Here is a 15,561-nt window from a genome sequence, read left to right as displayed (position 1 = left end):
GGGGCTTTAGCACTGCTCCTCCCAATCCTGACCCTGAGCCCAGCACGCCTGGGAAGAGCCCCCTTCCCCCTCTTAATCGGATGCCCAAACTTCACCTCCTGATGGAACCCTGGTTGTATTAGTTTGGGTTCTTCAGAGAAACAGAATATATATAAAGACGTTTATTATAAGAAATTGGCCCAGCCTTCCCTGGCAGTCCGGTGGTTAAGACTCCGTGCTCCCAATGCAGGGGGCACGGGTTTGACCCCTGGTCAGGGAACTAAGATCCCGCATGCTCATCACAGCCACCACCACCCACCCCCCAAAAAAACCCACAACAAAACAAAGAAACTGGCCCCCGTGGTTATGGAGGTTGAGAGGTCCCAGATCTGCACTAGGCAAGCTGGAGGCCCCGGAGAGCCGATGTTAGGGGTCCCAGTGCCAGTCCGGGTCCGAAGGGAGAAGCCTGACGTCCCAGCTCAGCTGCTCGGGGGAGGGTGGGTTCTCTCTGACTCTGCCTTTGTGCCCTAGTCAGGCCTTGAGGGGAAGCATGAGGCCGCCCCTGTGATGGAGGGCCGTCTGCTCTACTCAGTGTCTGATTCAAATGTTAATCTCATCCCAAAACACCCAGAATAATCTGACCGAGCAACCAGGCGCCCGGTGGCCCAGTCAAGCTGACACATGAGGTTAAGCGTCACACCCGGATCTTCTGAGAACAGAAGCAGGGCCAGTGATGGTGGCCTACACCCCAGGTCACCCTTTGGTTTAGGGCTAATCGGTGAGAAACAGGGTAAGCCAGGCACTAGCAAACTAGAGGAAGTGGAGGGCCTGTGCAAGCTCAGCAGCTTCGCCATGGCCGGCACGCGCTGCGCGGGCGCCCTGCTGCTCGCCGGCCTCAGCGTGGACCGCTACCTGGCCGTGGGCCGCCCGCTGGCCGCGCGCGCCCGCCGCACCCGGCGGATATGGGCTTAAGTCACAAGGATATGGGCTTAAGTCCTACCCTGGGCGTGACCTCGGCAATTCAACAAACCTTGGTGTTTGAGTTCCCATCTATAAAGTGGGGGTAATAACACAAGTCTTTAAGGCAAGTTACATGAACTCTCCAAGGCTCAATTTTTTCATCTGGTGAACAGGGAGAATAATATACATGCCATAAAGTTGCTGTGAGGATTAATAAGATCGAAGATATAAAACCCATAGGTCAGGGCTTCCCTGGTGGCGCAGCAGTTGGGAGTCCGCCTGCCGATGCAGGGGACGTGGGTTCGTGCCCTGGTCCGGGAAGATCTCACGTGCCGCGGAGCGGCTGGGCCCACGAGCCGTGGCCGCTGAGCCTGCGCGTCCGGAGCCTGTGCTCCGCAACGGGAGAGGTCACAACAGTGAGAGGCCCGCATACCGCAAAAGAAACAAAAAACAAAACAAAAAAACCCTTAGGTCAGCACCTCTCATATAGTATGTGCTCAATAAATATTAGCCATTATTTTAACACCTACTTCAGAGTGATATTGTAATAATATGTTGTATAAAAAAGGTATTTGAAATAACATAATAAGGTGGTAATATTGTATTCTTTTAAACTTGGGCAGATACCAAATTGGCAAATATTTTTTTACGATAATAACGCCTGGTGTTTGTTCAGGCTGTGGTGAACGGGCACCCGCATACCTCCAGAGAGAATGTAAATCTTTCAACATTTTTGGCACAGTGTACCCAAGTCTTAAATTGTTCATAATCTCTGATGAATAATTTCACTTGTAGGAATTTGTCCTGAACAAAGAATCAGAAGTGAATATAAAGATTTTTGTCCAAGGATGTTCATCACAGAATTACGTATAAGAATGAAAACTTGAAAAAAAAGTTTAGGGGCTTAGTTAAATAAATGCGGTTGCATTTCATATAATGATGCAATGTAACCTTAAAAAGATGTTTAGAATAATATTTAACGACCTGATAAAATACGGCATTTTGCAAGTGAAGGAAGCAGGCCACAAAATAACGTATGTAACATATATTCAACAAACTGCTACTGAATGCCAAGTTTGTGCCAGGCACTGGATACACACTTGGGAACACAATAGACTCAGTTTTTGGTCTCATACAGATTGACCCCAATTTACTTGTTTATTTATTTATTTTAACTTGATTTACTTTATTTACTTACTCATTTATTTTTGGCCACGTGGCAGGCAGGATCTTAGTTCCCTGACCAGGGATTGAACCCATGCCCCCTGCAGTGGAAGCGCAGAGTCTTAAGCATTGGACTGCCGGGGAAGTCCCCAATTTAGCTGGGAAACAATGTACATGTGTGTTATTATATACACAGAAAAACAAGGTATCTTCACGGTGGAATAACGGATGCTTTCCATATTTTTCCTTTATATTTTCCTGTAATTTCCTTTCTTTAAAAAAACAAAGAACCTGCATTACTTAAACAATCGGGGTGGGGGGGAAACTTACAATTTGTAAGAGAGAGCCTGGGCCTGGGCATCCCTGGGCGTGAGCTGGGTGTCACACGGGAGGGTGTGGCAGAGTCCAGAGAAGTCGGGAGGGAGAGACAGAGGCTTAAGCTGCACTGCTGCTGGTCTGCGACCCTGACCAGGCTGCTTCCAAGCCCAGCCCCACCATCAATAAAATGAACGGATCATTCCCCGGGTCATGAGGCCCAAGGGAAGCATGTCTATGTGCCTCTTACAAACGTGTGTGTGCTGTGCTGCAGAGATGCAAGTGGTCGCCATTACCTTAAGCAGGTGACTTCCTGGGTCTGGCCCTCCCTGTCCCCGTCTTGGAATGAGCAAAACGGGCCTCCAGCTCTGCAGGCCTGTGATGGGCGTACATAGGGGTCGCACACAGCGCCCACTCTCGTGAGAGATGCAATGGCACGCGCAGCAAACACTCTGGTGACAACAGGGGGAGAATGGTTTCACCTCCCTGCTTCCTCCCTCCCTCCCGCGAGCCCAGCATCCCTGCCCTTTGGCTCCCGGGCCTTTCCATCCTTCGTCCCACTGGACTGAGCGGGGGTCTTGATGGGGGCGGGGGTGGTGAGTAGCTTCCTGCAGGCCACCCTGCCAAGGCAGGGCAGCATTTAGACCCCATGAGCTCTGACAAACGAGATGTCCTCACCATGTCCGGAGTGACGGTGGGGCTGAGTCATCTCACCAAGCGTGGCTTCACCCACTCTGCCATTCCATGAACTCCCCAGATCACTCACCCAGGGGCCTGGGTGACAACACGGTGCCCTGAGAAAGGGCCCAAGAAAGCCCAGAATTAGTCACAAGTTCAAATCAGAGTCACACAGGCCCATGTGCCCAGCCTTTGCCCAAATGTTGACCTTTAAAAAACCCAGAGAGGGCTTCCCTGGTGGCGCAGTGGTTGAGAGTGCGCCTGCCGATGCAGGGGACACGGGTTCGTGCCCCGGTCCGGGAAGATCCCACATGCCGCGGAGCGGTTGGGCCCGTGAGCCGTGGCCGCTGAGCCTGCGCGTCCGGAGCCTGTGCTCCGCAAGGGGAGAGGCCACAACAGTGAGAGGCCCGCGTACCGAAAAAAAAAAAAAAAAAAACCTCAGGCAAGGGGAGGGGGCAGCCTCGGAAGGGGAGGGGCAAGGGCAGCCGTCTGGCCTGGACCGAGCTAATCCTGAGGGTGGGGCTCCTGTGATTTCTCATGTATGGCTGAGTCCCTTTGCTGTGCACCTAAAACTATCACAACGTCGTTAATCGGCTATACTCCAATACAAAATAGTTTAAAGAAAAGAACGTGATTTCCCTCCATCTGTGAGGTGCCTGAGTAAAATAGATAGAACCACCTCCATCCTTCAGATGAAGAACCAGAGGCTGGAGGGAGCTGGCAGAGATGCCCAAGGAAGGCCCCCGCCGGGACTGAGCCAGGTCAGGACCGGCTCTGTCTTCAGCTCCAGCACTGGGGCACTGTGACTGCTCTTTGTTCGCTGACCTTAAAAGAAGCTCGCAGAAAATTTCATGACAGAGACATGGTGGGGAAGGGGCTACCACTCCCTCGCTCCTACAGCCCTCTCCTGTGTGCCCTTTTTGTAGATCATAATACCATGCAACAGACCCAGCTTTTACGCTTTGCGTTATTTCTTGTCATTTCGGATGACGACGGGGTCCCGATGACCATTCCCTCCACGGGGGGTTCATGCGTGTCCCCTTCCCCACCAGACACTGGGGACACAGCCTCAAACCAAACAGACATACTCCCTTGGCTTATGGAGCTCGCATTCTCAAGGGAGAGACAACAAAAACTGAGAGAAACAGGACGGCTTCCCACTAGTTGAGAAGAGAGACGCCTATGGCGCTTAACTGGAGCTAGAGAAGGAAAAGCACAGAAGGTGGCTTTTACCCAAAGGACTCTGTGGTTCCTAATGTTTTGCTTCGACAACACCAAGGCTAACAATTATTTTATATCCTCCAGCCTTGAAGTGTGTGGGTGTTTATTTAACACAAGCAACTCTGTTACCCCTTTTTTCTTTTCACTTATCAGCATTTTCTAATCTCCCAGCAGCGGGAGGAAAATGCTGAGCTTTGATAACTGCTGTGCTGGGGGGAGATGGAGAAGTTTTCCGTCTGTCTGTCTGTCTTCAGGGAACTCAGTTCATCAGCAAGTCGGGAGAAGCAAGGTGACAGGGGTCCAGGTAGGGGCTCCGTCAGAACAGCCCAGAAAAGCGCTTCTGCTGTAAGCTGAGGTCTCATCATATGAAACGGTCATCTCTTCGCCTCGGAGGGCGATGAGGTGAGGATGGGGGGGAGCCCCGCTGTACCGAGGGCTTCAAGGTTAAAGTGTCTGGACTCGGTCCTGCCAGCCCGGCGACCCCACAGGCTGCAAGGCCAGCCTCCCTCGGGTGCGTGGGGAGGACGTGCCCAGGTGTGCTTCAGCGTGACCTCCCAGGGCCGCTGACAGGCGGGTTTGAGCCGCTCTGACCCATCAGCCCCAAAGACTGGACTCCACGCCTGCCCGGGGGTCTGGCGGAAAGCGGGGCCCTCAGAGAGAAATTCTGAGCTCCTTTCCGCAACGACTGACACTTCGTCAGGCCGAATCCTCTTAAAAGTAGAAACACTGAAATCTCAACCCCTCCAGAAACCTCAAACGACGTCACCGAGTCAGAAAATGGACACCCGCCACATTTGTACTGGATGGTCTCAAAAGCGGTAGGAGAAAAAGCCCTGTGCTGATCTGAGAATCACAATGACACATTTCCTCTTTGAAGTGACACCTGGCTGGCAGAGGACCTTAAATCTTTTATTTTTTTTTTTCTCATCTCTCTCTGAAACCTTCAAAATGTGAAGCATCCTTTAAAATAATGAGAATAAAAAGATATGCCGCCCTCCCGTGGGACTGCTGTGCCCACGGTGGGTTCAACTCTCTCGGTCCCTGACTTCACTCCAAATTCCGATCACTTTGAGGTCAACCTCAACTCCTGCGTTGAGTTTTGTCTGACCCAGTGTTCCATTCACCTCTGCTCAAGTAAAGACAGACACAGCTGTCAGGCGAGGGCAGCGAGAGTGTTTATTGAGAAAGGGGAACTCACACTGAAGGGCCTGGTGTCCGGGCTGGGGGAGAGAGAATCCAAACACCTGATGAGAGATGCCGGAACCCTCTGTCCAGAGGGAGGGTCCAGGATAACATCCAGGGTGAGTCCTGCCGCTTGTTGGGAGTGGGGAGAAGATACAGAACTGGGGCAGGCCCGGGCTTCTGGGGAAACTCAAGGGGAATGGCTGGGCGAGCCGACAGCAGGACTGGTTCCCACGCTTTGGCGAGCTTTGAAAATGAAGATCTGAACTTATGGTGACTAATGATTCAGCAAACTCTGCCACCAAGACCGCTGAGTATAAAGGGCTGTCGGTTTCATAGTCTGTAGGATCTTTTGGAAAGTGAGGGGCCAGAGGGTCTGGCTTGGTGGAGGTATTTCTCAGACGGCAATGGCGATTGTAGAGACCAAAGGTAACAGAGCCCAAGACAAGAGTGGCTTTTGGGGGGCTCTGGCCGGTGTTGCTATCCACGGGGCAGAGAAGGGAGGCCCACTTCCCTCTCCCCTACTCGGCGGACCCTGCGGTGTCCGGGCTGCTGTGGGCTCCATCTCGCAGGACCTTTCTTGGGCTAGAGACAAAGAGCCCAGGTGCCCACGGGGCCGCGCCGGAGAAGAGCCGGTCTCAGCCACCTGGCGTGGGGGGAGTTCGAAACGCTGAGGTCCTGGGAAAGCTGGTGAAGGAGAGCCGGGGGGTCTAGGCGGTGCTGGCGGAGCCGCTCTCCGCGCTCGGGAAGTCAGGTCCGGGGAAGGCACGTAGGGGGCTGGGGGCGACCCACCTCGCTATGGCTCCCGCCCCTCTCCGCGCGCCGCTGCCGCGCGCTCCTCGGGGCTGGCCCGCTATGGGCCCACGGCCGAGGAGGCGTTCGTCGTCTGGGCTCGGCCCGCACGGCGGGCCGGGCTCCGGAACGGGGAGCCGTAGACCTGGGAGAGCGAGGACGCCGAGCTGCCCCCGCGCGCCGCGCGCTCCGCGCGCCAGCAGGCCCCGCGCCGCCGCAGCTGCGCGCGGAACGAGCGGTCGAGCAGCAGGTAGATGAGCGGGTTGGCGCAGCTGTTGACGAAGGCCAGGCAGGTGGCGACGGAGAGGCCCCAGCGCAGCGCCAGCAGCAGGCGGCAGGGCAGCGGCAGCGCGCGCAGGCTCGCCAGGTGGAAGACGGCGCGCAGCGCGCAGAAGGGCAGCCAGGAGCCCACAAAGGCGCCCTCGACGGCGAAGATGATGCGCAACGAGCGGTTCCGGGCGCGGCCCAGGTGCGCCGGCCCGCGCAGGCGGCGCGACACGCGGCAGTAAGATGAAAAAATTGAGCCTTGGAGAGTTCATGTAACTTGCCTTAAAGACTTGTGTTATTACCCCCACTTTATAGATGGGAACTCAAACACCAAGGTTTGTTGAATTGCCGAGGTCACGCCCAGGGTAGGACTTAAGCCCATATCCTTGTGACTTAAGCCCATATCCGCCGGGTGCGGCGGGCGCGCGCGGCCAGCGGGCGGCCCACGGCCAGGTAGCGGTCCACGCTGAGGCCGGCGAGCAGCAGGGCGCCCGCGCAGCGCGTGCCGGCCACGGCGAAGCTGCTGAGCTTGCACAGGCCCTCGCCGAAGGGCCAGAGGCCACCCCGCGCCGCCGCCGCGGCCCACAGCGGCAGCGTGAGCACGAAGCCCAGGTCGGCGGCCGCCAGGTGCTGCACGAAGGTGTCCACGAGCCGCCGCGGGCCGCGTCGCCCGACCAGCAGCCACAGCACGAAAGCGTTGCCCGGCAGGCCCACGGCGAAGGCCGCCAGGTAGAGCGCGGGGATGTAGGCGTAGCCGTAGGGCAGGTCCCGGGCCGCGCACAGCTCCTCCTCCAGCTCCAGCTCCTCCGGGGCGCCCGACCCTGAGTAGTCCCAGGACGCCGTCCCCGGGCTGGGACTCCAGGGCTCGGTGGGGCGCATGGCCGGCGAGGCCCGGACGGACGCGGCGTCGAGAGGTAGGGTGGCTCTTCACGGCCGGTGCCCAGCACCTCCCTTCCTGTCACCCACCCCGGGCCGAGGCGACTGGGTGGGCAGGAAGGGGTGGGGGAGGAGGGGGGAGGGGCAGGGGGAGGGGAGTTATGACTCCAGCAGGCCAGAGCCGCCTAGGAGTTTGCCCCCGAGGCGGCGGGGCGGGGGGCTTCCCAGTTGGATCCTTGGAGGAAAAGTCCCCAGGGCTGGGACGCCGCCCTGCCTCCCTTGGGAGCCTAGCCTGTCCCTCTCCGTAAGTCGCTCGGTTTCCTTGTTCATGAGCCAAGAATGGCAACCGTCTCAGGAGGCTGGTGGCCGGTTTAAGAGGCGCTCAGAGCCCCAGGCGGTCCTCATCCCCGCTTGGACCCCGCTCCCCGCTGCTGTCTGTCTCTGGGAGGAGACGGGACCAGTGGTGAGGATTTCATCTGGGGAGGAGCCTCCCGCCGCGGTTCCCCTGCCTTCTAGGAAAGAGGGGTTCTGCCATCTGTGCACAGCGGGCATGTTGCGGGGAGCCTGCCCTTGGGGGGCCAACCTACTATCAGGGACTGGCCACCAGGCCCTCAAATGGTGTTAGCTCCCTGAGATGCTGGGCCGCGTGCCTTAGCCCAAAGAGTGGCTTTTCTGACCAACTCAGGTTCCCAGGGAGCCACAAGGGAGGCTTTGACCCTGGAGAGGGAGGGTCAGACTGTCCAGATGAAAGGAGCAGAGCCTGGAATCCAAATCCCAGCTCTTCCCCACCTTCCTGCCTCGGCAAAACCTACCTGTTAAGCCAGACACAGATGTAAGTTCAGTACGAAAGATGACACGAGACGGTACCTGACTCAGCAGCAGATCAGTTGTCCTAAATCAGGAGTCAGGAGCTTAGAAGGAGGGCGAGATCCCTCGTGGACTGAGAGAGGTGGGGAAGGATACCCGGAGAAGGGTGGGCGTTGAAGCCTGGCCTTGAAGGAGGCAGTGGGGCCAGGGAGGGGATGGGGAAGGGTGCGCGGGGATGCTGGACGACTCCAGTTAGGCCCCAGCTCTTCTTAGCAGACTTGCTCCCAGGAGCTGCTGTGTAGCAACTGATGTGACAGTGTGTGTGTCCCCCCAGAGCCCCCGCCCCATCGTCACCAGGAATGAACGAACTGTTGGGCCATCTGGCGTTAAAAATTTGAGGTGGATCATTTATCCATTTTATAGCATACCGTCCTGTTACAGCAAGCTCCTCCGTGTGCAAGGCCCTGTTTGGGCGTCGCAGAGATGCCGTTCTTGACCTTCGAGGGTCCCTGATTAGGAGGCAAGGGAGACAGATCCATGTGCAGGACGTGCGGTGGCCGGTGTGCTAGAGGTCAGATGGCCTGGAGTGAATGTTAGCAAAGTCCCCCTGGAGCTCAGACGGGAGGGAGCAGCTGCCTCTGATGGGAAGAGTCAGAAATCTTTCCCGGCACCTGAGGTCAGTTCCAGAAAGGAGCTGAAAGGTGAATTCTTCGAGCAGCAGAGCCCAGGTGGGAGGAGGGTGGCAGGAGGGGACGCAGGAGAGGCAGCAGGGGACTTGGATGTCACCAGTAGGAGCCCCCGGACATGTTGAGGAGGGCAGTCCCCCCGTCTGCTTTGCACAGGTCAGTGCAGAACTGTGGACTGGACGGGGAGAAGCTCCAGCCGGGGGACCCCACCGTGGGCTGTTGTCATTGTCTGTGTTGGGGAGAGGCAGGGTCGGACATAGGGAACTGGAGGAGGGGACAGAAAGGAGAGAATTGTGGCATCGAGGACCTCAGCGCAGAGTCAGCTGGGCCTGGACAGCCAGTGGGGAACGCCACGGGCACTGCCCGTCCACTGAGGTCGGGGCCACGGAGAGGCTTGTGTGTGCATTCCGTTTCATGTTGATTTGAGGTGGGGTGATGGAATAATTCTTGATCCACGGCAGGCACTTCTGAGAGTGAAAGAAGCATTATCACGATCGACCTGGGCCATCATCCTGGCCCGTTCTGCGCAAACTGGGACATGAGGTCACCCTAGCTGTGGCCCCTCTGGTCCATGGAGATCCCCAGGGGTGGCAAAGCCTAAGGAGCGGTGGGCGCGCGTGTCCACGCCGTTCCGGTCAGGAATTTCTCTCCTGGGCCAGTTACACGACGGGAAAGGCAGGCAAGGGAAGAGGCCGGGGAATGGATGGCTCTGGCCCAGCCCTCCACGGCGTCCCAGCCCCCAAGCCTGGGTTTCTCCTGAAGACCCACATACAGCGTGGACACCTGAGGGGCCACGGGAGATGTGGAGCCGTTTCTCTGATGATTGATCACGTGTTTGCTGGCGAGGGACGCTCTCGTCCTGGAGGGCCTGGGGGGCCACAGCCTCCTTCCCCGGAAGGCCAGCCGAGGTGGTGCTGCCTTGCAGGAGCCCGGGACAGTCAGGGACAGGCCCAGGGCTGCCCGCGCGCCTCTCAGCCTGGGGCATAGAAGGGGCGTGAATCTGAAAGCTCGAGATGAACGGCCGGAAACCTCCAGGCCTTTGCCCTCCAGGGCAAAGAGACCAAGAGGGTCATGGAGGCAGGGGGTGGAGGGGAGGCAGAGTGGGCTGTTTATTAAAAACACAGAGATTGTTGTTTCCTGGGCTGTGGTCTTGTGGTCCCGAGCACATGGCAGATTTCCTCTGCCAGGGCCTGGGCGTTGGGCCTTTCCGCGTGTCTCTTGGTGGCAGGAAGCAGCTCGGGCCAGAGCTGGGGGCGCCGCTCCGGGCCTGGCCTGCCACGTGTCCAGCCTGGCTTCAGTGACTAAGGCCAACTCCATGACACTGGTCTCTCCTCCCCTCTTCAGGGGGACACCCCGCAGGGTTAGAAACAGTCCATTAGTGGAAACTCATCGCGATCAGCTGAGAATCCAGGCCACTGCTGATGCGTGTCAACACAGCAGAGAGGAAATGGTCCTCCCTCTCTCCATCCCGCCCCGGGGGCCTTCCTACGCCAGCGGGCCCTCCTCCTTCTGGACGGCTGGAGCCCGGGTGGCCTGGTCACCTGGGTCAGCCTCACCCTGCCCGTGGGATTATCAGCTCCTGGGGTGAGGGAGGCTCGCCATCACCGCGACTGGTACAAGCCTGAGATCAGAGGAGAGAGATACTTAATAGGTAAATATCCAATGCTTTGAACTAGATGGCTTCCAGGAGTATTTTTATTTCTGGCTGTATATTTAAGCTCTTACCACTTTCCCCCTCAATGTTAATTTTTCTGTACAAATAATCATCTTAAGTCTTTCAGAAAAATTTTGAAAACTATCTCGCCTTTTTCATCATTAAAACCACAGTCACGTCGCACAACCTGGAATAAGAAAAGGCGTCCCAGCCCTCGTGAAGCATGACGTGGTGAGTTTCTTTCCTACCAGTGAAGGACATTTTCAAAAGTGGAGAATTCGTCTGTAATCCCATTATTGTTGGGTTTTGTTTTGTCAACATTCCATTTCAGACGTTCTCCACGTACATATATTTTACGCAACTGTTTGAGAGGCATGTATGTGCCCTGTTCTATAGTCTGCTTTGCTCAATTCATGCAAATTCACATTTTTCTATGTTGCTGACTTTTCTAATCCCTTAATTTTGGACATTTAGGTTGTTTGCAGTGATTTTTGCTGTTATAGAGATTTGTAATGAGTAACTGCACTTATGGCTTTTTTCTTCTTTCACACTGTTTTCAGGGTATAAATGCCCTCGTGAAGGTCAAAGGCTTTGAGCATTTTCTTGGCTTGATACAGATGCTTGCAGTGATCAGTAATTATCTGGCATTGTAGGAGGGTACGGGTTCAGTGCAATCTTGTTAGAGATATTCATCAGTAAAGTATATTTTTCCACTTTAATAGGTAATGAGGTCAAATGATACCTCATTTTAATCTACATTTCTTTGAAAACAATAAGACTGAAAATCTTTCTAGATGTAATTCCTCTTATGTGAACTGCCTAATTACATCTTTCAGACATTTATCTATTATAATCTTTTGTATTTCTTATTAATGTGTATGAACTATTTTATTTAGGGTAAACCATTGTCCCATTTGGTTCAAATATTTTTCCAGACCTTTTTCTTAGCGATTTTTAATTTTTTGTTTTACATTTCCATAGTCATTTGTTGCTTTTAGCAGTTTCAGAGTTTAGGATGTTATTTTGTCTTTGATGACCTGAAAACATTCAATTGTATTCTTGTTAAAATTTTGTATCTTTTTTTAATCCACCTAGAGTGTAATCATTCTTTTTAGATTTCTGTCGAATTTTCCCAACACCATTAAATTAAAAATATTTTTAAAAACCCTGCTGTGTTGTGATGTCAAGTTCATTATGTACACACGCCTCACACGCTGTGTCCTAGTGTCTGCTTCTGGCCAGTGAACAAACAGGTCAGATTGTTACTGAGCTGAGTTTGGCTCCCACGTCAGTTTTATAACTTGACAGTTGCGTGCAGCTGGGCTCCAGTTCCCGTGCCTTAGAGCGGGCGGGAGAGGGTCTCCCTGAGCAGGTGAGGATCACATCAGAGAGCCCTGGGGAAGGCCCCCCTCCAGCAGGGTCTGAGCAGGGGGGTCAAGCGCTCCCCCCAACCCGGAGCTGTCAGGCTCAGCTTCCCCCAGCCCCATCCTCTTCTCTTTGCTTTCTGTGCACACAGTGGGTGGTGGGTAATGATCTGGAATTGCTCTGGGAACCTACAAGGGGATCATCGCCATCTGGGGGCTTCTAGACCCGACCACCACAGGCCCCTGGGCCTGGGCTCGTGGGTGATGAACTCCACGGGGTGAGGGGGCTTCTGCTGCAGATGCTGACAGGGCTGAGGGCACAGACAGGTGGCGTTTTGCCAGTTCTGCGGTCGACGGGTTAACGGCCCATGTGTGTACCTGTGTGTGCACTGCGTGTGCACGTGTGTGCATCCGAGCATGTGTGCCTGTGTGCGTGTGCAGGGCAGGGAGGGGTGTCCAGGGAAGGAAGGCAGCGGTCCTGCCCCTGCCCTGCAGCCTGCCCAGCCGAGGGGCCCCACCCTGGCTGCCGGCCGAGCAGTGTGTCACATGCTCGACTGTTTCAGAAACTCTCAGGAACTAAACCTGGGTGGCCGGGAGGGGGGCATCAGTGTACCCCAGATGCGCCGAGTGACTCAGAGTGAAAGCGCCTCAGGGCTACAACCTCACTGCCAGCCTGGGGGTGGGGGTGGGGGGGCCGGGGCGGAGGGTGGCTTTCAAGGAAAGGGAGACTCCATCCCCTCCACGGCCGGGGCGCACACAAGGCGGCAGGAACCTGACAGGTGGGCGGCAGCGAAGTCCCTCGGCAGGACCAGGACCCCAGAACGTGTTTGGAAAGGAAGTCACAGCTCTCGGTAGCCATCACTCAGCCCACGCAGGCTGCTCGCTAGGACCTGCCATTACTTTCCAGTGATTTCACTGAAAGCTGGAGTGGGAAAATAAATGGGTGCCCATTTCTAGTCATTTCAGTAGGAACTGGAGCGGGGTGGGGGTGGGGGGGTGGCTCTCTTGGTGCTGTGCCCCTGCGCCTCCCACCCCGTCCTGCCCCTCCTACCACGGCGTGGATGCCCCGCCTGTCAGGTAACAAAAGACAAGAAGCAAATGACTTACTTATTCCTTGAGAACCGCGCTCACGTTACTGGAGAGCATGAATTCTGCCACATGAATCGGCGTGACTCGAGACAGCCCGTGGCATCCTGTCCCGGGTGCGGGCAGAGGGGCGGCCTCGCAGAGGACTGCGTCGGGGGCAACGTGATAAGCGGGGTGATGTCCTCTGAGTGGCCCCAGCGCCGAGGGGTCAGTCACCCCAGCACCATCCTCCCCACAGCTCGACAGGCACAAGAGGAGCCGTTAAGATAAGCCCAAGACCGTCCTTACAGTTTGACCTTTTCTACGACTACCTTGATGACTTACCTCGGGATGTCAGACTGTCTACTGGGGGGTCTCCCTGCCGGTTGCCGTGACGGTGACCGGGCCGGCTGGGGAGGGCTCCAGAGGCGAGGTCCGGGCCCAGGTGAGGCGGCCCCGGGGTTGTGTGTGGGAGACGCTCGAGATGCGTCGGGACCCGAGGCTCACCTGCGAGAGCCGCCCGACACGGGACTGGGGGCGGAGGGAGGTGAGGATGGGACACGTGACGGGGGTCCGGGCCTGGGCGCCTTCCGTGCTGCACGGGGGAAGGAGGAAAGGATGCTCTTGAAGGTTTCGGCCTTGGTGGCTGGAGGCTGCCAGGAGAGAGCTGGTTCCACTGGGAGGTTGCTGTTCGGTTCCTGAGCAGGTCGAGCTGGGGATGGCCGTGAACTTCCAGGGGACAGGTCAGACACATGGTGGCGGCAGGTGGGGCGCGGGGGGCCAGGACCCTGAGGGGCTGGAGGCCCCGAAGGAGAGCAGGGGGTGAGCAGGGCCTGGGGTGGGCGTCGGGGAGAGCGGAGCTCTGAGACAGGCCCATAACTCGCGGGAGGAAGATGGGGGCCAGAGAGAAGGTCAGAAGGTCACCGTCGTGATGACCCGGCAGTTTGGAACTTCGAGCTGCCCCCGGGTCCCAAGGAATGCTGTGTGAACCGGAGGGGTCAGAGCAGGAAAGCCAACGCGGGGTTCTTATTTTGAGGGCAGAAATATCTTTAGTAGGAAAGCAGGGGTGGCCCAGCAGAGACCAGACTAGGTCTGGGTCTGATTTTCAATTCTGGGCCTCCACTGACTCATCTGGCGAATACTGACTCAGCACTGTTATGTCTGCACACGGATCGCAGGGTCAGGGATGCAAGCACAGACTTCCAGTGTCCTCAGACACAGCTGTGTGCTCCCCCGGGACCCCGCGCTCCGCCGCCTTCACACCCTGTGGGACATGGGACGGGCAACACAGTGGCTGCCTCTGGCCCCAAGTCAAGAGGGTGCAGTTTACAAGCCGCTACCTTGCCGAAGTGCCATGGTCGTAAAAGTAGGCCCTTACGGCGACTCAAAATTCAGGTCTGAGACCACGTTGCACGTGCGTCCTACCAGCTAGTACTGTAGGACCGTCTTATGTTCCTTACAAAACCGGCTTTCATGAGACTGAACTTGCTGCCCCGTTAAGGAGAAAAGGACTCGCTTGCCCCCATCACAGCAGAGACTACCAGCTGTTTTCAAGGCCTGAGTGCGCCTGCCTGAAGGCAGTCGAGTTCCCTGATGGAAGGGACCCTGCCATGGTGACCCTCGCACCTGAGGACTCTTTCCTTGATACGTGTAGTCAACCTGTTGGCAGGCTTCGTTTATCTCCAGTACACTCGCAATCTCTCCGTCTTCCCATCCTTGTGAATCTAGGTATTCAACGCCACGGGAACACACCAGCCTGGTTTTAGCTGCTGCTGCTGTGTGGATGTTGTTTAGAGAACCGGGCACCAGAGGGAAGCCCACCTCAACCCTAAGGGCTGTTTCCCACCGCTAGTGAATGTGTGACCGCCTTTTGCAACTGTCAGACTCCGTTGTCTTTTCATGACACAGCACCTACGGCAGAGGGAAATGCTGCCCCTTGTGGCCCGGGCGGGGAGGGGACCTGAAATCCCCAGGCTGATGTGCCGGCTGGGACGCTGCCACTTCTTAGCTTTGTGTCCCTGACAGAGAGTCACTAACCTTCCAAGGCCTCGTCACCCTTGTCTGTAAAATGGAGATGTCAATGCTCGCGTCTCCACGGAGAGCAAATCAGAGAACCCTTTAAGTCCTCAGGCGATGTGAAAGGGGACGGTTTCTGTTTGGTCGGGGCCGAGAGCCACGTTTCCTTTCTCACATCGATGTGCACACCCCGAACAACGAACCACCGCAGCCGAGTGCATCCGTCAGCGACGCACGTTATCCTGTGTGTCTTCAGCCCGTGATGATTCGCACCCCAGCAGATGCTCCTGAAGGAAGGCGAGAATTCAACCACCTCAAGCCACAGACTGGGGTGAAGCAGGATAAAATGCATCGGGAGCTGAGGTTCCACAGTGGCTTCGCTTCATATGGTAAAAAAAAAACCCCACAAAAACCCTTAGTGGGCCTTAAAATATGTTTTTGTTAACTCAATTGCCTTTACCCTTTCCAATGGAAAGTAAAAGAATCCTTTTTTTCTTTCTTTCCGACATAAATAGGAACTCACTCTTGTCAGGGC

At 56.1% G+C, this 15,561-nt stretch overlaps 1 protein-coding gene across 1 annotated transcript; it reads right to left on the bottom strand.

Annotated features, from left to right (window-relative positions):
* Nucleotides 1–6,352: 6,352 nt before the first annotated feature.
* GPR25 (G protein-coupled receptor 25) lies at nucleotides 6,353–7,437 on the bottom strand. Its single transcript, XM_007472211.1, is given in 2 exon segments — nucleotides 6,353–6,924; nucleotides 6,927–7,437. Coding segments are annotated over 2 exon segments (1,083 nt in total).
* Nucleotides 7,438–15,561: the final 8,124 nt, after the last annotated feature.

The sequence above is a fragment of the Lipotes vexillifer genome, unplaced genomic scaffold, assembly GCF_000442215.2.
Source record: "Lipotes vexillifer unplaced genomic scaffold, Lipotes_vexillifer_v1.1 scaffold1201, whole genome shotgun sequence".
In the NCBI taxonomy this organism is placed as follows: domain Eukaryota; kingdom Metazoa; phylum Chordata; class Mammalia; order Artiodactyla; family Lipotidae; genus Lipotes; species Lipotes vexillifer.
This window is presented reverse-complemented; position numbering and strand designations above follow the sequence as displayed.